Here is a 23,850-nt window from a genome sequence, read left to right on the forward strand (position 1 = left end):
TGTTTTGCCGATCCCAGGGCGAGGTGATGAATAACGTTGGTGGAATGAAATTGATTCCAGACCACGTGGGCCACTTGTTCCGGCTGCAAATTAAAAACGTGACGGCCGCTCGTTTTTTTTTTCGTCTGGGACGTCTATTGCGTTGGGACGTCTTTTCGTATGTCTTGTGGGAGCAAGTCTCCCACCTCGGCCAGAGGCCGCTGCCGAATGCCCAAAGTGGACAACGGCCGAGGCGCGCAATAGCGCACGTATAGGAAAGCACAAAAGCCTATAAAAGAAGGCACACGCCCACAGAGAAGGGATGACGGACCGTGGCCACGGAGGCGTGCAGTTCGAACGCTCCGGCAATGTTTTACGTTGAACTTGATACTAACAATCCATTCCTGTTACTTTAATAAATGTAGTTTCTTGTTTTTGGAAACCCCGGCTTCGTGTTGTTCCTCCCGGATGGGCATGCAACAAGGCAACCCTACCACAGTCTTTAAAGCGATTCGTTCTAAGCGATATTTGCGCAAAGTAAAAAAATTGTTGCATTGCACCTTTGACTCGTTTATCGAGTCGCGCGAACTGCCCGTGCCGCACGGCACGTGAGCTTGGCCACCCGGCCGCTGTCCGGAGCGATGAGCAAAGATTGTGTAATCTCGGCTGCCGGAGCGGCGCTTATCGCTGTTCCAATCAGACCGGAGCACGTCGTGTTGAGTTGAACAGGCTAGCATATAAGCAAGGATGCGCGTCCGCACTTCGCAGATCTGTGCAGCAGGCGGCGCGCCATCAGGGAGCGTGGCCGTGCAATTTGGTCGCCGCTCCGGTGTTATCCAAACGTTTGCTCTCGACAGTACATAGTAGACGCCATGCCATTAACAAAAATAAATAAATACATCGCACGTTTGACATCAAACAAGGGTTTCATTTTTGCAATTAAGATCCTAGCACAAAATTTTAAAACAGAGTATTTGGTGAAAAAAAAAATAAACTGTTAATAAGGAAAAAGAAAAACCCTACAAAACATTGTTCTTGCACTCGATACCGCCAGTCTTCTTTCTGCTCGGCTACAGCCGTACAATCAGGACAGAATTTCGCTGAGGGTATGACAGTGTTACCGTGCCCTTGTTTACGTACAATGAGATGATAACATCAACAAAAAAGTGAAAGCCGTTTACAACTCCCTGTAACGCCGAATTCGAGCGCAGCTCTTGAGGAGGAGGAGGGAAGGGTACTGAGGGGAGGGTAGACCCCTCCTCCTCCTCCTCCTTCTCCCCTCATTATTTAATATGCTCTGGGGGGTCACCTGACCTCGGGGGGGGGGGAGGGGGTCACGTGACCTCGTGTGGGGGGGGGGTCACGTGACCTCGGGGAGGGGGGCCACGTGATCTCGGGGGTCACGAGACCTTGGGGGTCACGTGACCTTGGGAGGGATCACGTGACCTGGGGGTCACGTGATCTAGGGGTCACGTGACCTTGGGGTGACCTTGGGAGGGGTCACGTGACCTCGGGGGTCACGTGACCTTGGGGTGACCTTGGGAGGGGTCACGTGTCCTGGGGTTCCCGTGACCTTGGGGTGACCTTGGTTACGCCGACGGCGACGGCGACGGCGACGCCGACGCCGCTCAAGCCGGAAACGGGCGCCTAAGAGCTGCGCTCTAAAACAAAATAATCGGGAGCCAAGTGGTCAGCGAGCACGTAACAAAATAGTTGACCGTACCAAGTCCGACATGAAATGTCAAGGGGGAACTTCATCCGGTCACGTTAACTGCCGAACACCGTACTTGCCTGATGAAATCGTGCACATCCTTTAGTTGCTCTTCGGCGATGCGAATTTTCGACGACGGTACGTACGAGACGAGCTTGCGCAGAATGGGCAGAAAGTCCAGGGTGGAGACAAAGCTTGCATTGAGGGCAAAGTTGACCAACCTCGTGTCCAGAAAATGACGCCTGGGGTCATCGTAGTGAAATCGCTCTCCAAACACGAGCGCCGTGATGTTGTTCGAGATGCTCGACGTGATTATGTCCGTAATCGCTTTCGGCTGGCCGCCCCAAGACTGCAGGACGTCGCAGAGCTGAGCTACCTCCTCCTGTTGCCGGTCAAAGAAAGGCTTTTTCGAGACACACTCCCTCTGCTCACACATCATACAAAGCGCGCGCTGTTCGCTGCAGACGTTACAAGGTTCTAAGCGAACACAACTCATGCATGTTCCAATCATGTTTTCTTCATACATATGCGCGCATCGAACATTTATGCAAACAGTTATTGCATAAATCATGTGATCGGACCGCCATACAAGGGGGCCTCCCACAGTGTTTGCAGACTCTCTTTTGTAAGACGTATTTGCAGTGTCACCGGAATATTCGAGTCTCTTCCGACAAAGCGAGTAAACGACGAGCAGCGGTGAAGACCTAGCTCAGGGTTCTCGAGAAAATATTGAGTACAATAGCTTACTGTGATGTGTTGTTCCATGGACTTTCTCCCGAATCCAAGATCCCTGAGCACGTGCAGACAGAACCTACGGTTATCCAGCCACTGTTGCCCGTTCATGGTAATGACTCCTGAAACGGGAGTTCATATGCTGAATTAAAAGTGTGATTTCGTGGTCCTTCGAAAATGACACGTAAGGGTGGGAAAATTACCGGTCAATTAAAGCGTTGTGAACCCAATTAGCACAACTCCATGGAAATGTATTCGTGTCCCAGCAATCGCCTCCTCAGGCGCCACCCAAGTGACTGATCGAGACTTATATAGAAGTACATCTTCACCCCAGGCCATATTTGCCTAGTTCAAGCCTAGTCGCTGTTCGAAATCGGTCTAAAGACTGGAACATAAAATTAAAAATGAGTAAAGCAGTTTTTATATGCATTGCTAATATGAATATGTAGCTCGTATTTTCAATTGTCATGTGCCACTTTTATTTCCTTCCTGCATGGACATGCACGGTAATCGGTATGAAATATATAAAATTAAACAACACGCAACAGTTTCCCGGAATGCTTGTCTTGAGCAAAAATTGGAAAGTTAATGAAAAATGCGTTCTTAGACGTGTCTTTTTGTTAATTTTGGTTATAGCTTACGGCTTGCGGTGTATCATCGGAAGATGTACAATCGTCCAACGACGACACGTACTTCGTATTCATCCGCCGGTGTAGTTATCATCGTTATCACTTTGGTTCTCTTCTGCACCCAAAGTATCAAGCTGCCTATATAAACGCGTGCCCGATAATAGACCGCGCTAACAACCTACCATGCCTTCTGCCGTTGATCGTAGCAGTGTCGACAATAACGAGTCGACGCGGGTAAAAAAGACGTGTTGCAGCTGTCGCGCAAACATGACTTTCCAGGTGTCACAGTTTGACGATGAAAAGGGCAAGTGGGCCTCCTACATCATCCGGATTGCAGCTTACTTCGAGAGAAACGCCATAACCGACGACGCCAAGGGAAGTGCCCTTCTCGTATAAGGAATTGGGTCAAGGACAATCGAAGTGTTCGGTGGCCGCTGTTCTCTAAGGAAGGTGAGCGAATTAACATGCATAGGAGTCCTGATAACTTCGGAAGAGTTTTAAGCGCCACCAATCAGAAAGAAGAAGAGTTGGCGAAAGAGTTAATAGTGTAACTGAAAAAAACTACCCAACAAATGCAATTTTAGAACTATGCTAGACACAATGATTTGGAACAAAATTGTGTGCTGCATTCGAGCAACGGACGTGAACAAACTGTTGCTGGCACAACCAAAACTTACATTTAAAAAAAAAAAAAAAAAAAAAAAAAAAACGAAAGATTTTGCGGGCCGCGGAAACAGCCCCGCAAGATGTTAAGAAAATAAAGCATTCGGAGTGTCTTAAAAACCCAGAATTGAACAAGCTTCCCGAAAAGGTGCGAAAATGCAAGTTTGAGAAAATGAAAAGACATTCATGAGGGCTGACAAACTCATGCGGAAGATGCGGAAGCTCAACACACGCTACAGGAGCCTGCGGATTCTTAAACGTGAAGTGTTTCCAGTGTGGCCGGAAAAGTCATGCAGCCTGGATGTGCCGTTCGGAAGGCAAGAAACAAGTCAAGGCGTGCGTTGTAGAACCAGATTCGAAGATCTCTAGTGAACAACTATTCATTAAAGGTACACACTGAACGTCACTTTGCTATAAAGACACTTTTGAGCAGAAGACGCGTTAGCCGCGTCCTTCCTTTAGAAGGACCCAACACAAAGGGACCCGAGCCACACACCGGCCACCCAGAGATTTCCCAGTTGTTCTCGCATCTGGTCATAAAACACTACGCCGACCACGTAGACTAAAGACTCTCCGAAAAACTCCCCATCCCTGATTCAAGTTTCTAAACTCTGTCGCCCCCCCCCCCCCCCTCACCCGCCCCGGCTCAAGTGATTTGTGGTATACGAGTCAGTCGACCGAGGCGGCGCGTGAAACTCTATACGCAACAGCGTGATTAATATACGGCCTCGAGCTCAGCAGCGATGATAGCGATATGTCTCTGCGGTTGCTGAAATCTTCTTCTGCCACCAACGACAAGTTGGTCGCACCTGTTCGCAGGAATTTTTGCTTGCGTAGTGTCGAAATCGTCATGAAGGTGGACACTGGTCCTCCTGTAAGCGTGATCTCAGGACCACTTGAGGCAGTGTTCGAAAACACCACCTCAAGTGGTCAAAGATGGAGCGTTCAGACCTGAAGTTATCGCGCTACCTGGAAAGGTTACCGGTGGCATGTAAGGTGACTCTCAAAGTCCGGTACTGTGGTCAAGTGATAACTACGACTTTAATAATTATAGACTGTGCGGGGACCATGTCTTTGTGAACACGACTTGATACAAAAACTCAAGTTTCTGGAGACGCCACTTTTAAAGTTAACTGGTACAAACTAAACGACGCAGAACGAAGAGCTAAAAACAACTCTTCCCCGAGCATGTAGAGCTGTTCAGCGACGGACAAGGGTTGCCAAAAAGGGCCTCCAACGCATCTAAATGTGAAGGAAGGCACCGTACCAAAGTTTTCCAAAGCCAGGTTCCTGCCATACGCGATGCGAGACAAGTTGCCTACCGAATTGCACAGCCTACTTAAAAACGGGATTATCTCGACTGTTCCTCATGCTGAATGGGCAACGCCCATTGTTCTTGTGCCAGAAAAAGGACGGGTCTATAAGAATTTGCGGAGATATTGAACCTGCAGCACCGAACGGTATCCACTACCAGTAATTGACGGCTTGTTCGCGTCACTGTACTGGAGTGAGAGATACAGCCTTCGAGATGCATACCTTCAAGTGCTACTAGACGAAGAGTCCAAGAAGTTTACACTAATCAACATCCATCGCGGCCTGTTTTGGTACACCCAGCACCTTTTCGACATTTATTCTGCTCCCGCCATCTTTCAGCGAAGAATGGAGACCCTGCTGCGAGGAGTAGATGGCACACACGCATATCTCGATGACGTCGTTGTGTCTGAGAAAAAGGATGACAGTCTAAACCGTCTTAAGCAAGTGCTACAGTGTTTCCAGGAAAACGGGATCCCCCACGCTGCACAAAAGGAATGCAACTTTTGGCACTACAATGTCTGCCATCTCGGACACCGCATTAACAACGATGGCCTGCGTCCTTCCGAAAACAGCTTTGCGTCCTTAATAGGAGCAAGGTGTCCGACCAACGTAAGCGAACTGAAAACTTTTATTGGGCTGCTCTCATATTACGGAAAGTTTTTACCATTTATGGCTACCCTTTTGGCACCATTGTATGAACTTCTAACGAAGACTAAAAACGGTTTGTGGGGCGATACAAAGAAGGATGCGTTCAAGAAGGCTAAGAAAGTTCTAGGTGAAAAAGACGAACTCACACGTTTTGACCCCTCTAATGATTTGCGCTTTGAATGCAATGCATCGCCTTATGATATTGGGGTATTGCTGTTCCACCGTTTGGGGGAAGCGGGGGCACATTAATAGACCGGCAGGCGGGCTTCACGTCACGGAGCTCCGGAAGCGCTGCAATCGCACCGGAGCCGGGATGTGTGGGCACAAGGGCGCGTGTTTTGCATGGTGGTCATAGCATTTCAGCATGACGCAAAGCTCTGGAGCCGTTAATTGCGCCAAAAAGTACAGGAAACGTAGCGGAGTGAGTTTCCCAAGTTCCCGGCTGATTCTAAAAGGCGCTGAAGGCGGATAATATCGGTGGATCGGAAAGAATGGTCGCCTCACGCGGAAGACCGTTCGTGCGGCAAGCACTTTTTTGAAGGCAAGTGCGACTTCCATTTCAATCTCCGTCCCGAGGCTTGGTTATGTGCAGAGAAACAGTCGTCTGATCGAGACCACCCAGATTTTGTTTTCGTAGTGTTCGCGCACAAAGCACCGGCCAAGCGCTCGTCGGAGGCTCGCTACGCCCGTGCTACCAAGCGTCAGGAGATCGGCGACAGTGCGGCAGTGCTGTAGGCGTTACGGAAAAAAAAAGTAACGATATACGTTACTCCTTACTTGAAAATAAAAGGAACGCGTTACCGACCATGTTACCTAAAAATGAATGGAACGCGTTATCGTATACCTATAAAAAGTAACGCAGGTTACTACTCTGTCACTTTTTAAGTTATGTTTACACGTTTTATTGTTTTGACGGTACAAGTATGCATAAGCTTATGTATAAAAAAACTTTGCTCATGCAGAAACTATTGAGAATTACTTTATTTTTACGGTTTCATCGAAATTCTCAGGAGAAAAATGCAATAAACAACGCAGAAAACTCAGAAATTCACATGGCTTGGCGGCTAAAAAGGCGGAAAAAAATTAAGTGTAATTTTTTTAAGACTTGGGAAGAAGTAGTAACGGGTAACATTACTTGAATAAGTAACGTTACTCGTTACTGTGTCGAAAATGTAACCAGTAGCTTACTACGTTACTGAAAAAAGTAAAGCGTTACCAGTAACGCCTTTACTTGTAACGTGTTACATCCAAGGCTGCACAACAAACAAAGCGTTCCCGCTTGCAATGCCTTAATTCTGGTGATGAGGATAAAAAAATATTAGACGTTGACTTGAAGACGCTGTGCGTATTAAATCAATTAATAATAACACTTCCGGAGACCCACAGTCTGCTGATCCCGCCGGCAGTGCGGAAACCGGCTCGAAGTAATCGTAGGCCTCGAGAGACTTGTACGCCTGCACCGTGTCGGCGGTGAACTGGCTTGGCGAAAAAACTAAATAAACGACGACGTGAGCCGTCGATGTGGGTGGCAGCAACTTCACGTCGGAAGTCCAGGAGGCTTTGTTTACAGCGTACGGATGGACGAAGGCAACGCCCTCCACGCACAGTCTGTCTCGATACCGCTGCCATCCAGGCTCGGCTAGTGAGCTCAAATAGTCGGGTACAGCATACGACATACGTAGTCACGAAATAGAATGCACTAATAAACTTAGAAGCGTCCCTACAACGTCAACAATGGGCGCGCACCACACAACGCAATGGCGAAAACAGGGAGAGCCTGGCCGCTTTCGCCCACACAGCTTCCGCACATGCGCGACCTTCCGGCCGTGTTGGTAAGCAGAGCCGCTCCGCGTGTCGGTCTATGGGATTTAGGGCACGAGCACTTTCAAAAGTAGAAAGAAATTATTCGCAACTAGAACGGAAATCACTAGCCCCAGTCTTCCGAATGACGACGTTCAAAGACTATTTATGAAGACGAGCATTTACTGTCGTAACTGATCACAAGCGTTTGGTAGTACTGCTGAAAGAAGGTCGACCAACACTTGCGATGGAAGCTGTCAGAATTTGGCGTTGGGCTTTGGTATTAGGCACACTCATAAGCCGTGGGTAACCCAAGGATGTCTCAAGATGGTTCGGATAGAAATATACCATACCATAAATTCCTAAATACAAAGAAGGCTAGCGACGTAAAAAGTTCAGGACACATAGAAATAGACTGACTCAAATGCTCAGGCAAGCAAAGAAAAATTATTCGCACTCTACATTTAATGAAGCCTTAATGTCAAAAGAGGGAGATGATTGTTTTTCTTTATACGACAAGGTCCGGCGCTCAGCTTAATGTCAGGAGAACACGGAAAATAGTAAATCAACTCCTAAATCAATCCCTTGTGTACAATACCATTTTGGAAATTAAAATTGGCGATAGAATGTTCCGCGGACAAGAAATCGCGAACTCGTTTACCAACTATTTCGCTAACAATGTTCATAGCAGTCAGATCCCTCTGTCAACAAGCTACCTAGAAACCAGGGTGTCGAACCGGAACCGAACCGAACCGAAAACCGGAACAGAACCGTTATTTTTAGCCGAACCGGAACTGAACCGAACCGAAATCTTCGCCGCCATCTTGGAACTGAACCGGAACTGAACCGGAAAAAAAATATAACGGTAACCGGTTCAAAACGGTTCGCGGTATTATTTTTTTTGTTAGTATTACAAATTTATTATTTGGGAATAAAAAAAAAACTGGCAGCTGTATTTCTATATTGATCAAATCGTCATATACAGAATTGCAATGTATAATAAATCCTGGTTTTCTGCGACGCTTTCTTATTGGCACTATGATTAGCCGTGTGTCACATCGTCACGTGACGTCATGATGTCAAGACACGCTGTCAAGTAATGTCACATCACGTGACCCCATGACGTCACGTGACTCACCGCGCAGATTCAAATTGAGGACGTCCCTGGATCTATTAACGTTGTTGATACCGTGACGTCACATGACATCACAACTTCGCACTGAGAGTGACGTGACACCATGATGTACCCGATTGTAATGATCCCGAGTTGAATGCTCTGGTTCATGACAACCAGCATCGCCAAACATTCGGGTGACGGCTCGTGTTCAACTCAAAGATTATGATGGGCCCGAGTCCCACTAGAACTAGAAACAGAAACAAACGACAGCGACAAGCCTCAGACACATGCAGCATGTTCGCGATGGTACCTTTATACGGCTTTCAGTTGTTCGGTGCTCGCGAAGTTAGCACGAGCGTTTACAAGCCTGCAAATGGTACCATCGTGTGCATGATACTCGTGTTTGAGCATAGCCTTCTTTATTCTACAAAGCCTGTCAAATCGCGAAATACTCTGGTTTAAGGCTAGCCGCTGTTGTTTGTTTCTGTTTGTCGCTTTAGTGGGGCTCGGGCATTGTAGCCCAACTAAAACTATATCTGAAGATCAGCCCATGCTCTCTGCTTTGCCAACCCTGCGTATGACTATGATAAACACTGGCGGTGTGTATATTAGGATCAGATCACGTGGCTGATAGTTCTAATTGCGAGTTGAGGAGGGGAATGCTGTTTCATTTCTTTCTTTCGACTGTCTGCCATTTCGCGGAGGGGAAAACTAATGGATGCTTTTGTAAGTTATCAACGTCAGGGATTACATCTTAGCGGTATTTATTGAACTTAAGTTAAAAAAAAATGCTGCACGACCCATTTTACATGTATGCACACCATTGAGGCTCCCAAACATGTTTTCGTTATTGCTGAACTGCCTCAAAAAGTTGTCCCGAGAATGGAAGTGTTAAAGGGTCTATATGTGACGTATTAGTCCGACGTTACATGGAACTATCAGTGTGTGCGAGAGGGATCCTAGTGGCCTCAGGGGGATAGCAGCCGCTCTAAGTCTCACAGGAGTGTCGTTCTCAAGTTCTCCAAGATTCGACCGCCCTGTATTTTGTTTAAACTTCACAGTGTGGTGCAAAGTAAAAGCAAGGAAGAATTACTGTTAACAAGTGACACAAATATAATTGTCGAGTGAACACCACTCAATACGGGGCAGGCAATCCCTGAGGAATAAAAACTATCAAGGAGCAACTAAAAAAAAAAAAGGGAGTGGGAAGGGGGGTAGTTTTAAAACATACTGTGTCGTAAAGATTCCTCTGCACCGCATTTTCGGCGCAGACTAGAAAGCGTGGCTTGGAAACGGTAGTGACAGATGGATAGTTGGTAAAACTTTTATTTGTAAAAACACTCTTGCCAGAAAGCACGTTTTCGTCGTGCGAGTTACTCGCGCCGTGCCTAACGACGATGCACCAACAAGAAAAATGTGTGCTTCTCAAATACACAGCTTGCACTGAGCGCGAAACTTTTGCAGCGTGCATTTTGCCCCACCGGATTTGATATTCTCAGCAAGAACAACTCGCAATGACAACCACTATCTAGTGCGATTACGTCACGTGCAAACCATGTTAAATACTTCAGCTTTCTGGTGAAGTGCGACGTTTGCAACACCAGCAGTAGACGTCCAAGGTGTAAAGTTGTGTAGTATTTATAGCAGTCTCGCAGATGTTGGAGCACATGACTGATAAAGAACAGAGTCGTGAAGTAAGGTCCCAAAACAAGTGCACGTAAAACCTAAGGTAACATTAGCCTTCCGAGGTAGTATCTCGCGACGTTTCGAGCTGAGGCAAGCTGATGCCCAAAAGTGATTTATATTAGGATTTATAAAATCTTCGTTTGGCCTGCGCGGAATCTATGTTTAATTAGGAATATCATTTTATGCATTTCTATGCATCTCTTTTTGCAGTAAAGCGTTGTGTAAGGGATTATTTAGGAAAAATTGCGTGTCATCTCCATATTTCTGCCCATTTCGTGTATTTGCCTTCCGATATATCATGTGACCACGGTGTTTTTTGGCATACCCTGCAACCCAGTATTTTACACTGCAAAACAGCTAACAAAAGCACGTTGCCGAAGACTCAACAGCTGGCGTATTTTCGAGTGTCGTCCTTCCGTGTCGGTCTCAGGCGGTTATGTGAACTTCATAAAGTCAAATTTATCGACGATAATAAAAATATACTTAATTCCTGTCTGAATATTTGGCAGCATATATAGGAGATCCTCACCTCAAAGATATATAAGTAAATGCACCTTTAAATTATCTGAAAGATGTTCTGTAAATCTTTTTTGGCGCTTTTATCCTCTATAGACACGTTAATTATAGGTGATTTGGAAAAGCTTTAAATATTTTTTTTTATTTTGAAGCTAATTTAAATACCTATATGTTCCTCACGCATATATAACTTCTCAAATATATAGAAGTTTATTATCGCCTTTTTTATGTTTTTATTATCGCGTTTTTTTTTACTGGAACGAATGCTGGAACTATGACAATTGCACACTTAAACTCTCAGAAAGTGTCCGATTAAGTAGCTTCCGAATTGAGTAGAGCACGAAATACCACTTTGTTCTATTTAACAAAAATGATAAATTAGCGAGAATGATGCTCATTTGCAAATTAAATTGACCGGCATTTTGTCAAGAGCAAACCTCAACATCCAGGCTATGCCAGTTTATCCAATATAAGAAAATGTACACATGGGTAAGCACTGTTTTAGGTCAGATTCGATATCAGTACGAAGGTGCTCATAGATTAGAGTGAACAATTTCAGCCACTCCTTTTCGCATGATTCGTCGCCCGCATCATGGTGCTGAGAGCAAACAATGCTAGTTAGAAAAACAAGCATTGCGATTGTCGCTTAGTGTTTCTATAAAATATAGACTGGAAGGACTTGTCCCGTGACTTTCGTGACATTTTGAAAATTATATTGCCTTAAGCTCAGTCGTCTCGTCATCATATATATATTGTGAAACGTATTCCGTAAAACACATTTTATGGTATATATGGCGACGAGGTGCCGATTTCATGATTTTAATCACTGTAATTAATTCCTTAGTTCCAGGGCAAAACCCCGATTCAACATCTGATACTGCGATACAAATTTGTACCAATCACGGGTATTTTAGGCAACCAACTTCACTTCGCGAAAACATTTCGATTCAGGTACAATGCATGTGACTCTGGAAAACGAAGGGATGTTGAGTCGTATAGACTCGACGTTTTGAATGTTAATGTAGATTTTCTTTTCTTGTTGTGTAGGAATAAATAACAGAATTTTATAATTTTGGTACCTGAAAATAAAACTGGATTGAACAAACGATAAAAAAAAAGAAAACTATACACTGTAAACAACTTATTTTTCGTGGGCTCAATATTTCGCGATTTAGGTCAAAGCTGAAGTTTTGGAATAATTCGCGGGTTGTAATTTTCTCGACCGCGGTGGAATCTCAATATAAATTTCAATCTGTTTACATTTTACCGAAATTGTTCGCGGGACCCATTTTCCGAGAATCGTAGGCGATTCACGAAATTCTCAAGAATAGGTCCTCGCAAAAATCAGATCGTTTACAGCAGTTAGTTTCACGGCCTAAATAGTTGCTATTGACAGAACAACGCGGAAAATATATTCTCAATTTAGCGGTTCAAACCGGTTCGAACCGGTTCGAACCGGTTTGAACCGTTATTTTTTGCTCCCCGGAACTGAACCGGAACTGAACCGAAAGCCGTGAACCCGAACCCGAACCGAACCGATAAAAATATCGGTTCGACACTCTGCTAGAAACTCGCAATGAAAGCAGTGCCTTTTTTCACCCTACTGACAAATACGAAGTTTTCAAAACATTCAATTAAATCCAATATAGTAAAGCGAGTGACATTGACGATATTCAAATTAGGCCTTTCGAATACGGTCTGGCTTCTTAGCACCTGTATTATCTCATATTTACAACGTTGCGATATCTCTCGGTACTTGTCGCGTCAAATGCAAATGGCAAAGGCGGTACTTATTTTTAAAGGTAGCGACAAGAATGATCAATCCAATTACAGGCCAATCTCTATTTTACTCGTCGTCTCTAAGTGTTTGGAAAGACTCATCCACACCAGAATTACTTCGTAATGCAACCAATTCTCTCTTCCGACCCCCTCGCAGTCTTACTTTTGAAAGGGGCGTTCAACTAAACTAGCCTTGCTACGCCAGAAAGAAATAATCTTGAAATCCTTTCAAGAAAATCGTACCACTCTCGGTATATCTGTGAATGTTTTCAAAGGCGTTTGACAGCGTTAATTATACCAATCCACTTAAAAAGCTTCAGTTTTACGGATTTCGTGGGGTAAGTTTTAAAGTTGTGGCTTCATAGTTATAAATTCGTCAACAATGTGTTGTCATCGACAAACCGCGTTCAGGTTTACAATCACTTACTGTCGGTGTTCCTCAGGGAAGTATATTCAGTGCTCTACATTTAATATACATGCATATATATCTCTCTCTCTCTCTCTATATATATATATATATAATGTCAAAATTAGTACGAAGGCAACTTATGTCAAATATGCCGATCAACCTAGTTTATTTATTTTTTTGCGCAATATGAGGAAAACTTTGCGCAAGTCGCAAATCGTACACTTCACCCACGTCTCAGAAGGAGGTTCGTAAATTTACTCCACATTATTACTTACAAAACTAAGGCAGTGCATGTTAAACCGAGGAATAAGTCTATTGTTTTCTACTACAACCTCGTTATTGGCCCTTTATCATTGCGATAGTACCTAGTACTAGAACGCTGACGTAATTTGCAGGAAACTTTGTTATTGCAATTTCATATTGTAAGTATCATTCGCGAGAATTCGAAAGCCATTGGCATTCTTAAAAAAATGTTCGCTTCGACCTTTCAGTAAAAATGAAACCACTTTTATACAACTTTATTTTCTTCACACCTGAATTATTGTCATCTGGATTGGAAAACCACAATATTAATCAACATAAACAATCTTCATGTCCTCCAGAAAAAAGTCCACACGGAGTATCTTCAATGTCTCATATGATTCTCATACACAGCCCCTTTTTAAGGCTCTGCATATCATTCCAGTTACCCACCTCTATGACTACACAGTAATTTTAACATGCGCAGTGACCAGTAAACTGTACAATCCTTTCTTTGAAAAAATCGCTGGTCTAGCACGAAGTATACATTTTATATTATAGTAAGGGTGCAGGCGAGCTGGAGAATGTTAACCATGTTCAATAAACCTAAAACTGGGGCAGAAGTGACCATGCAAATATGTTCCAAAAGACAGGGGTAGTCATATTGAAATGAATTTCCACTGGCTTAACACAACAAGAAAAAATATATGACAACAACACAGACGTTTCGCCACCTATCGGGGTGGCATCATCAGTATGAACTGGCCCGTTGGTGGTGAGAGTCGAAAAACCAGTCGACTTTAATCTAACAAGTCCCAGTAAACGTCCCGTAGGGGGCCCCGGTTTGTGTTGCACGCCTTAGGATCCCGGCGGAGAAACCACGATTCCACGAACTTTCTCGTGCAACACAAACCTGGGCCCCCTACCGGACGTTTACGGGGACTTGTTAGGTTAGAGTAGACTGGTTTTCTGACTCTCCCCACCACCGGGCCAGTTCATACTGATGATGCAACCCTGATAGGTGGCGAAACGTCTGTGTTGTTGTTATATTTTTTTTGTTGTTGTTGTGTTAGGCCAGTGTAAATTTATTTCAATAAGAAATGAACATATAAGTTGATGGAACAGAAAAGAAGAGGACGACGTCTCAACTCAGCAAACAGAGCTGAGTTTGAGACATCGTCCTGTCCTTTTCTTTTCCTTCGACTTATACGGTCATTTCTGCCTCAGTGTCAGGTTTATTTAACATACTATACATTTTATCCCACTCGTAGTGAGGATGTCAGGAAGGTACCATAGAGCAGAACAAGCTATGGGACAGAGGTGTTGAGACACCACCTCCCACCATTATTAAATAATCTAAGGAGCAACGACTTCACCGTAGAAACACAAATACCTCGTGCCTTGAAACATATGTCTTTGCAGCTCAATTATGTTTGTCTAGTGCCTTATGATACCGGTGTTTTATTCACCGATTACAAATTCCTGCATGCTTCTTTCACTCGTCTTCCTGCTCATGATTATTGATTTTTTTTTTACATTTTGTGACACTTTGCTTATCCGCCTCTACCAAAAAACAAGGGGTGGGGCCCTTCAAGCCAACATGTGTTGGCTTTTTGCCCATGCCCCTGTCATATGTACATATAGATGATATAAACAGATTCTGATATCAATACAAGATTGATTACAAGATGTGACCTTAAGGCCAGAAGGCCGATGCCCTTAACCGCTTTCCAGTAAACATTCCCGAAGAAGAAGCTAAAGAGTTGCCAAAATATGCGCGCTCGCTTAAACAATTAGATGAAACCGTCCACTCCGCTAAAATACTGCAGGGACTGACTTCTGAGGATCGGCTGCTGTCGATGGTTAAAGCCAATATGTTAGACGGGTGAGCAAGGCAACTAGAAGATTACGATCCGCGGATGCAACTGTATTTTTACAGGAAGCTGTAACTGGTCGCGGCCCAGGACTCGCTCTATGGGGACATCGAGTCGTCGTACCTCTGGCTGTCCAGGGCTCCAATTGCTACACCAGACCCATCAAGGATCCTCGGCAATGAAGGCGGTCGTGCGGACGCTGTTCTGATAGCTGGGCCTCGACGGTCCGATCGAATAGCTTTCGCAACAATGCAGTTAGAATATCCAGGCACAGCCTACATTGCTGTCAAAGATCCTGTCAACTTGTCGGAGACTGGCGAGAAATGGTCACGGGTTCACCTAGACTATGCGGGGCCAATAACTAAGGTCATATTGGTCGCTGTGGACTCGCACTCCAAATGTATAGAAGCTATTGCCATAAGAAATTCCATCGCAGGTTCCACAATATCTTCTGTACGCCAAATGTTGAGGCACTTCGGAATTCCGAGGGCCGTCGTGACAGACAACGGAGCCCAATTTACGGCAGAATTGTTCTCGCTGTTCCTCTCCCCCAAAAGAAAGGAGCAAACCGGGACAAAATACCCGAAGTTAACTCCGTTTTCTTCCTTTATGCCCCTTCTTCCTTTTTCCATACCAGCCACGGTCTAATGGCCTAGCGGAAAGAGCTGTCAGAACGATTAAGGACGGCCTGAAAAAAGGTCAAGCAAGGCGGCTTATCAACGCGTCTGGCAAAATTACTATATGCATACGGACGGACACCCCTACCAGACGGCACTTCGCAGTTACCGAGACCTCTGGGCTTCCAGATTATATCCCGTGTGGACTCGTGCATGCTGCCCCCTGTCAATTCATCCACGCCTTTGCAGGAATCACACTGCAAGCTGGTCGGAGATCTAGTATGAGAACGAAGCGTTGGAGAAGGGCAACGGTGATTATCAAGAATCGTAACTACAACAACCGGCGGCCGGATGGTCCTGGTGGACACACCGCTGGGAGATGCGCAACTTCGCACAGGTCAGAGCCGTTCTCGAGAGCTACCAGCACACCAAGCATCAGACACGACGCAAGAAATATCCCCCGAAATTCGTGAAGATGCAGCGGATGATCCAACTCCTGAACAGCCAACTACGGGTATAAAGCAACAGGAGGAGCTGCACAGATGTACCAGAGCAAACAAAAACGGTAGTGCGTTATTCACCCTAGAGGGAAGAAATGCTGTGTTGTCGGAAGCTGTATCATCTCCGAATGACAATATGTACTTGCAATCAAATGCCAGTGTAGTTATCATCACTATCACTTTTGTTCTGTTCTGCTGCCAATTTATAGGGCTGCCTATATAAACATGTGCCTGATAATAAACCGTGTTCACAACCTACCACGCCTAAATGGCGTACGTCGTAGCAGTTAGTTCCTCACCCTCTTTAGATGTGGAAAAGGAATGGTGTTTCAAGTTCGTAATAAAAGCTAGATTAAAAGGTATAAAACTACAAAAATGGCTGTGGTGCTTTTTTTTGAAAGCCACTTAATTGGGCCCTTGTACCTCCTAATGAAAAATAGGCCAATCCGATAAGTTAAATAGAATAGCCGCCAAATTAACCACTATTTCAGTTCCTAGAACACCACACGTAGCGGAATTGATTAGCCCGTTGAACGGTCCTCACCCTTTTATCTTATCTAAGTTAGTACTTACCACTATGTTGGTTCCTTGATGTTTCTACACAGCATCGCAATTATGTTACTAAAACGTTTCCCAAAAAACGTTTTGGGCCCCGCCTCAAGATATCCTGCAATATAAAGTATTGTTTCCGAGAAAAAGAAAACGCGACATTCGGTGTTCATTATTGACCCATTAAGTTAGTACTAAGTGATCAAAATGTCAATCCAGGAGGCGCTTCTGTCTTAAAGGGGCGATGCAAATATGTTTTTACTTTGCGGAATAGCGCTTAAAAAAATCCCACACGTTAATGACCAATGAAACACGCGTTTGTCTTTCTCCGTTCTTCGTGGGGAGAACGTGGGGAGAAACGTCGTTTTTCTGCCCAAGCGAGCAGCGTTAACCCCCTCAACTCGCAGCCAGGACAAGCGGCCGAGTGAAAAAGATTCGATTATATGCCGCCAATTCTGATCATAGCCAGGCGCTGGGGTTGGCAAGGCGCAGGACACGCGCTGAGTTTGACTATGTTATTGTTCGGCTCTTGTAGTCATTGCAGCGATTAGTTACGAACAACTATCCGAATGCTTCTCGAGCTATCGAGTATCCCGTGCCCAAATCTAATGCTCACGCAATGCTCGGGTCCAATCTATGATCCACATTCGAATATCGCCACGGGAAGATACTGCGATTCTCCAGCTACGTCATCAAGTTTCGCGAAGAAGAAATGGAACGAAAACGCTCGCTTTTGTCTTTGAAATTATACCGCAACACGAGTTTCTTCGTCAGTGGCGTTGCGTGCGAGTATCCTTAAATCCCACTAGTGCCACCAAGCTCGAGTAAAGCGAAAAATACTCCAATTTAATATCGTTGCACCGCCCCTTTAAAGGCTCTCCACAAAAAACACGGTTAGTGCGGCTCTCTACAAGAAAAAAATCAATATAGTCCAATTTTCAAATAGGTTATTCCATTCGGCACGCGTGTACTATTTCAGCAATGACATGAACCGCGCTGTCGGGCGCGAAACAGGCCGGTTTTTGTCTTCGTGGTCACCAACATCTCCTCCCTTTTCCTAGTTTCAGGAAGTTCCGGACGCATAACAGCAACCGGGATCTCGACTGGCAGAACGTGTGAATGCTAATGACTCCGCCCTTGGACCTACGCCATGAGCACATTTCAAGGACGTAGTCGGACGCCCGCTTTTTTCTCAGAAAAAAAAAAAAAAAATTTACACTGGACCGGAAGCGAAAGAAAAGCCTTCACCTCTGTCCGGCACCAGTCGTGGACGACAAAAACCCGGAGCGAATCCAAATCCTTTGTGGACAACACTTGAAGTGTCAGTGGCACCGATAATGCAACATACAAAAGACAATCTTCGGTCACTGTCTGAACCGTATTTGTTCCTTGTATGTCGGTCACATTGGTTATAAAAAACTGTCTGCGGACATCCATGAAACATACGAATGAATAAAAAAAATCATGCTTCGAAGTTGGTTGAAGAGTATCAGCTTATACTTGTTGTCTTACATGTCTGCCGCCAACTCTGTGTGTTTTGTGTGATGTATGAAGAGTGTGGCAGCTGTTCTACTCACCGTCCATTCCCATTCTTCTTAGAAGAAAATACGGCGGACGAGCCAGCACCTCGTCCTTGTTTAATCCTTCCTTTATTGACTGTACGTCATGCAGCACGAGTACGTCTGTTGACCCCATTTTGACCCTGGAATGGTATGGCAGGACATTATCTTTATTTCTTTATGGACAGAGCCTTTGCCACGAGGCCTCGTTGGGTGCCATTTATAGCATACAACAAGCGGGTTTGTTGAACTATGTTATCCTACGTCGGCGTAGGGCTAATAAAGATTAGCGAAAACGCACGTGGGTCGGAATTCTCGTCATTCTAATAAACTTTAAAGCATAGTGTTAGGTCAAATGTGCTGCGAATGTAGCGAATTTGCTTACGTGCATCTACTGAGATCAATCCGGTGTGCAAGCTCTCACATACATAAGCGTTTCTGACAAACGGCACTAAAAAAGCAAGCTAGACTTTTTTATTGTTTTTTTTTTGCTCTTGATGCCGAAGCATCACGGAGGAGGAAGGGGGGGGGGGGGGTGTTAAAAGGACGATGAAAACAAGCATACAATGCAGGTGGTTTCATATCGAGGATTGAAAACGGCGGATTTTAACGCGGCAGTTTTGGCGATTGAGACAATGGAGGCGCAGAGGTGGTTCCAATTGGTAAACGCCATGTGCAAATAAAGAAAACAACCCAACTTGGTATAATGTTTAGCATCGTACGCCAGAGGAGCGCAAGGAAACCTGGGAACGTCCTGTATGCTTTTCCTTACTCCAGCAGCGTGTACCGCATGATGCTGAATAGAGGGGGGATAAGAAACAAAGGGTAGAGCAGCTGCCAGGCTACGGACCCACTCGCCTCCGTTGCTTCCGTTGTCTACAAAGCCGTTCGTGAAAAGCCGCTTTCCAGATTACCTCTCGGCGCCGGAGGAGGACGCTGCTTGTTTTTCAAAAATATCAGTGCACAAAGCTTTCTGTGTGTTGTGCCTGTAGGCGTTAAATCTTATAGGCGAGCCTTAAACCTATTCGACAATTTGCATAGACATCTCTCGCAGATGCTGCGACCACTTAAGAATGCGCTTACCTTACGATCGGTCCGTAGATCTTGGAAAGTTCTTTGTATTTAACGTGGGGAGTGGGTCCAATAAATGGCATGTACCCGAGGATAGGAAGGCCTTTCGGTCCAGGAGCTAATATTTTGTTCTTGTCAGTAGCCCTGGACTTATCCTTGAAGAGCAGGACTGAGAGTATCAGTATTGCCACCATGGCAAGGATGATGTCCATCGTTGAAACGGCGTAACCGTAACGGATACCCTTGAATAAAACGACAGCCTTAAAAGGGGTTGCAATATGTGGTACCTAGAGCCGCTAAAGCACATACGCAGTGATCTCAAAACTCATCTGAGGGGGGGGGGGGGAGGGGGGGGGGGCAGATAGCGCACACCATTAAGGTCGAGGGCCAACGCAACACCGGGGGGAAGGAGGGGGGGGGGGTTCAGAAGATTTTAAAGGGAAGAGACCTCGTGTTCTATGCTTTTTGTGAACTCACAATTTTTGCCTGTGACATTTTGAGACATTTTTACATTGAGGCCTGACCTCATGTAATAAAAGGAATTAAAATGACACCACCCGCCAACGTGCTGATATTTTTAATGGAACAAGAGAGCAAGAACTCTGTCCTTCCCGTTGCTCAATTAACCCAGGAATTGTCCAAGCTAAACATGTCTTTAAAAAAACGATCAGTTTATTCGAGAGTTATTGCTTTCCTCCCGATTTTTATTAAAACGCTGTGGACAGATACTTGTCTTTTACTGGTAATATATTTTTAAAGGCTAGAATCCCGAGCGCTTAGCTTTATCTTTGGTAGCTACTGTTGCTGATTAAGAGTCCGCGTAGCCCGAGATGCATCCTTCAACGAATAGTTCGTGCTTTCAGCAGTAGTAGAATTGTTGTACATTACAAAAAGCTGGAAAGCAAAGAGCTAATCGAAACAAAGGGCAAATGAACACAGATAAGTATAAACTTTATGCGAATATGTTAACATACCAGAGCTATTTTTCAAGCGAAAATGAATCGACGAGGTGAGATGACTATGGCGCATGCTATTTCTAGCGTTCGAGACATGGGAACTGGGAGTTGTAGCCGGTTGCCTGCGGGCCGCGTACCAGCGAATCGCGGGCCGCATGCCGCCCGCGGGCAGCGTGTTTGAGACCCCTGGCTTAGAGTATCAGCACTCAATCCTGCGATATTTTTGTGCGCGCCGCCATTTTATTGGTTATTAAAGATAGGGTGCAATTGGCAATTACTACAATTCCAGAATGCTACTTCCTCAGAGTGAGTCATGGTGTAAGGAAAGAAAGGCGACATCATTTTAACGTGTTGCGGACTGTTTTAACATTTCGGTATTACGAGTAACCGTTTCCTGTGATTTTGGAGAAAGCTTCAGAAAACTGCCAACAATAATTTAAAGCTCCAAAATGGCGGAAGTCTCGTTACTTTGAAGCGGCATTCTGTTAGGGGTTCTAGATGGGATCACAGTGAAGCTCGTAAGGTGAGCCGACTTTTGGTCATTGAACCTACAAATAGCTCGTGTGATTTGAAGAAGCTTCCGGAAGATAACATCTCACGTTTTAACGTTTAACGTGTGTTTAGTTACGAATATAAGACGTTTCACGCCTTATATTCGTAATTAAACACAAAGGGGACTCAGTTCCGGACGCACTTCTTTGTATCTTCGAAAAGGGCTGGCACTTGCATACGGGCCACGGGGATAGTGTCTATCTACCGGGCGTCCCAAATAGCAGGCAGGCTCTTTAAATCGACCTCAAAATTTGGTTTCTTGAACTATCGTGCTACGATTTTGTGCTGCGTTGCCCACTGATGGCCCATATCTTTTGTAAAATTTGCAAAGAGCGAACTTATATGAAGAAAAAGTAAAAAAAAAAAGAAAAATCTTCACTTGTATTGAAATACAGCGAAGGCAGCGCTCATCAAACAATAGAAAGCCCTATTGTTTGAAGACCGGTGGCTTCGCTGCATCTCCACAAGCGTTAAGACTTTTTTTCTTTTTTTCCTTTTTCCTCAGGTAAAGCCTCTTTTTGCAAATTTTTACAAAAAGATGCACCATCTGTGTTCAGCGCTGCACAAAATCGTAGCGCGATAGGTTAAGAAACCAAATTTTGCGGTCGATTTAAAGAGCCTGCCTGCTATTTGGGACACCCCGTAGATTAACATTCATAGCTATAGCACTGTTATTTTTATTTTATTTAATTGCTTCGCTATAAAAATGTCGAGAGCACAAACATGTCAGACAAAAAACGTAAAAAAAGACCTGGTAAAAACAAGCCAAATCTCGCTAACGCTAAGAGTCAAGGCAAGAAAAGAAAATGTCCCATGGTCGACAAAAGTTATCATAAGACGGACGTACACAACCACTATAAGGACATTTTCTAACTATCAATTTCCAACAGTTGCTTATTATCTGCGAATACGGACACTTGAAAGAGCTTGACTTGAAGTTTCCAACATATAAAAGCTTACTCAAGCGAAAAATCAGCAAGTGATGACTTACCTTCCAAAGAAATTGCGATGGAGGAGAACTGGACATGGCCACGTCACCAACGCAAAAGACAAAGAGCTTCAAAGGGTTCCAGCATAAAACTTCGCTCCAGCTTCAATAACGCTCAATTACCTAGAAGCACTTAGAGGGCTGGCGTTTGCAAAATTATGAGCATATACTTAGCATCGCGACAGGGACTCCCGCTATATTGATATAAAGGGCTGGTATCACGCACTGGCTTTATCCACTCCAAAGGGACAGAAACGTCAGTCCGGTGGTGTTGCTGGAAGCCTCCCCTTTCCTCTTGTCCGTCCTGTTGAGATAAAAGATTATCGAGGGTAGTCGGGACAATAAACGGTGGTTGTAACCAAGACAAACGGCGAAGACTACAATTTTATCTGTTTTTTTTTTTCGTCGCTGATGTCTATAATATATTAACTTTCCCCCAAAAAACGTGCCCTAAGTATCTTCCCACTAATTCACATTCTCACAACCACGCCAAAAGATTGGAAGCCGATTTTCCATGCTAGATATGACGTTTTCGATGTGACTCGCTTGTTTGAAAAAGAAATAAAAAAAAAGATAGCTTTTAGGTTTGCAGGGTTTTTTTTTTTCTCCTAGAAATAGCTTTTAATTGAGGAAAATCAGAGACCGAGTGTGTTGGCACATTGCAGCTCGAGTCATATGAGGCGAAAGCTCCCGCTGGAGAACCCAGGAATCCTAGGTTCAATCCCCAGGCTTACCCGTTTCGATCTAAATGAGCATCGTACCGGCGTGCGGTCGTGTATTCCTAGTGCGTGGTACACGTCAAGGACCCCAGGCTAGTGGTTTGTACAGCGCTGGCTAAATTTCTCATCTACAGTAGGTAACAATGTCGCCATATGCCGGCAGACTAATTTCAGCGCTGTTTAAACTACTACCGACAATTTGTTTTGTCTTGGATTGTAAATGGCCCTCCGTGTTTACGGGTACAGTTCTCAAAAATCGTAGATGATTTTATTCACGGGGCTTATTTTTCATACGGATTCAATGATTCCTCTTTGTGTCGGAGAAAAAGATCTGTGTTGGGCTTGCACAAGTCTAAGACGAAAACAGGTAAATGTTGGGGGGTTGTATTCCTCAGCCTCCGGAGATTCCGCGTCTGACCCGAATACTGAGAAACCGTCCCGGTACCAATAAAATAAAGATAAGAAGAAGGAGGGGGTGGTCGTTTCCCAAGAAATAAGGGCCGACGCGGAATGTTCAGTGCAAGCGGTGCTTCGGGTCTTCACAAAATAAGCTTTGTACACATTTTTCCCCCCGCAGGGGGCACCTGTGAAAGCAGGTGTTTGGAGAGTGGCGTCTCCACGGACCCCGAGCTCCGCAGGGGGCGCTTGCACCTTAGGTGCTAGGTGCTTGGTCAGTAGCGTCACCACGGACCCCAGTCGCGTGGGCCACCATACCCGCACGCAGGGGGCACCTACTTTAGTAGGTGCTTGGTGAGTGGCGTCACTACGAACCCCGAGCCATGTGGATTCGCCCGCCCACGTCTGGCTGTGCGTGGCGTACCCGTGTCCGGGGAAAGGGGGACCCTGGTGGTTGGGCTGAGCCCGGGGTATGTTTGGACCCTTCGGGGCCCCCCGGGTGAGGCAATACACCGCTTCGACCCCTGGTTCTCGTAGACGGGTGTCCTGGCTTGGCCCGACCAGGATGATTCTGTCAGTCGCCTCTTCTACCCTCTTCTTCCTTCTTTCACTTTTCCTTCCACCTCTTTCTCTTTTCTTCTGCACTCTCTTCCTTCCTTTTTCACCTTCTTAGGCGGCAAGGGCTAACCTTGAGTGGATACAGGTTCTGTCCCTGCAACCACACTAGGGTATAGTGCCCGGGCAGCACTGGTAGAGTAATTGTGTCAGCCAAGCCTTTCTTGTTATGGCACATTACCTACCCCCTTGTTGGGCTCCGTGGTGGGCGGTGCACGCGGGCACTGAACT

General features: G+C 45.2%; 1 protein-coding gene across 1 annotated transcript; it reads right to left on the minus strand.

Moving 5' to 3' along the window:
- Positions 1 to 1,733: 1,733 nt before the first annotated feature.
- LOC121835923 (cytochrome P450 18a1-like) lies at positions 1,734 to 22,669 on the minus strand. Its single transcript, XM_042290472.1, has 6 exons — positions 22,624 to 22,669; positions 21,893 to 22,193; positions 19,406 to 19,635; positions 18,341 to 18,465; positions 2,438 to 2,544; positions 1,734 to 2,072 (listed from the first exon to the last, which is right to left on the minus strand). Exons 2-6 carry the CDS (start codon positions 21,926 to 21,928, stop codon positions 1,734 to 1,736), a joined length of 837 nt encoding a protein of 278 aa, XP_042146406.1. The 5' UTR covers positions 21,929 to 22,193; positions 22,624 to 22,669.
- Positions 22,670 to 23,850: the final 1,181 nt, after the last annotated feature.

The sequence above is a fragment of the Ixodes scapularis genome, unplaced genomic scaffold, assembly GCF_016920785.2.
Source record: "Ixodes scapularis isolate PalLabHiFi unplaced genomic scaffold, ASM1692078v2 PGA_scaffold1__304_contigs__length_218370807, whole genome shotgun sequence".
Lineage (NCBI taxonomy): Eukaryota > Metazoa > Arthropoda > Arachnida > Ixodida > Ixodidae > Ixodes > Ixodes scapularis.

Coding starts and splice junctions, on each gene's coding strand:
- LOC121835923 (XM_042290472.1), bottom strand. CDS start 21,928: ATGTCCAGTTCTCCTCCATCGCAATTTCTTTGGAAG. Junction 19,636..21,892: donor CATCGCAATTTCTTTGGAAG/GTAAGTCATCAC, acceptor GTTTTATTCAAG/GGTATCCGTTACGGTTACGC. Junction 2,545..18,340: donor AAGAAGAATGGGAATGGACG/GTGAGTAGAACA, acceptor CTCCCGTTTCAG/GAGTCATTACCATGAACGGG.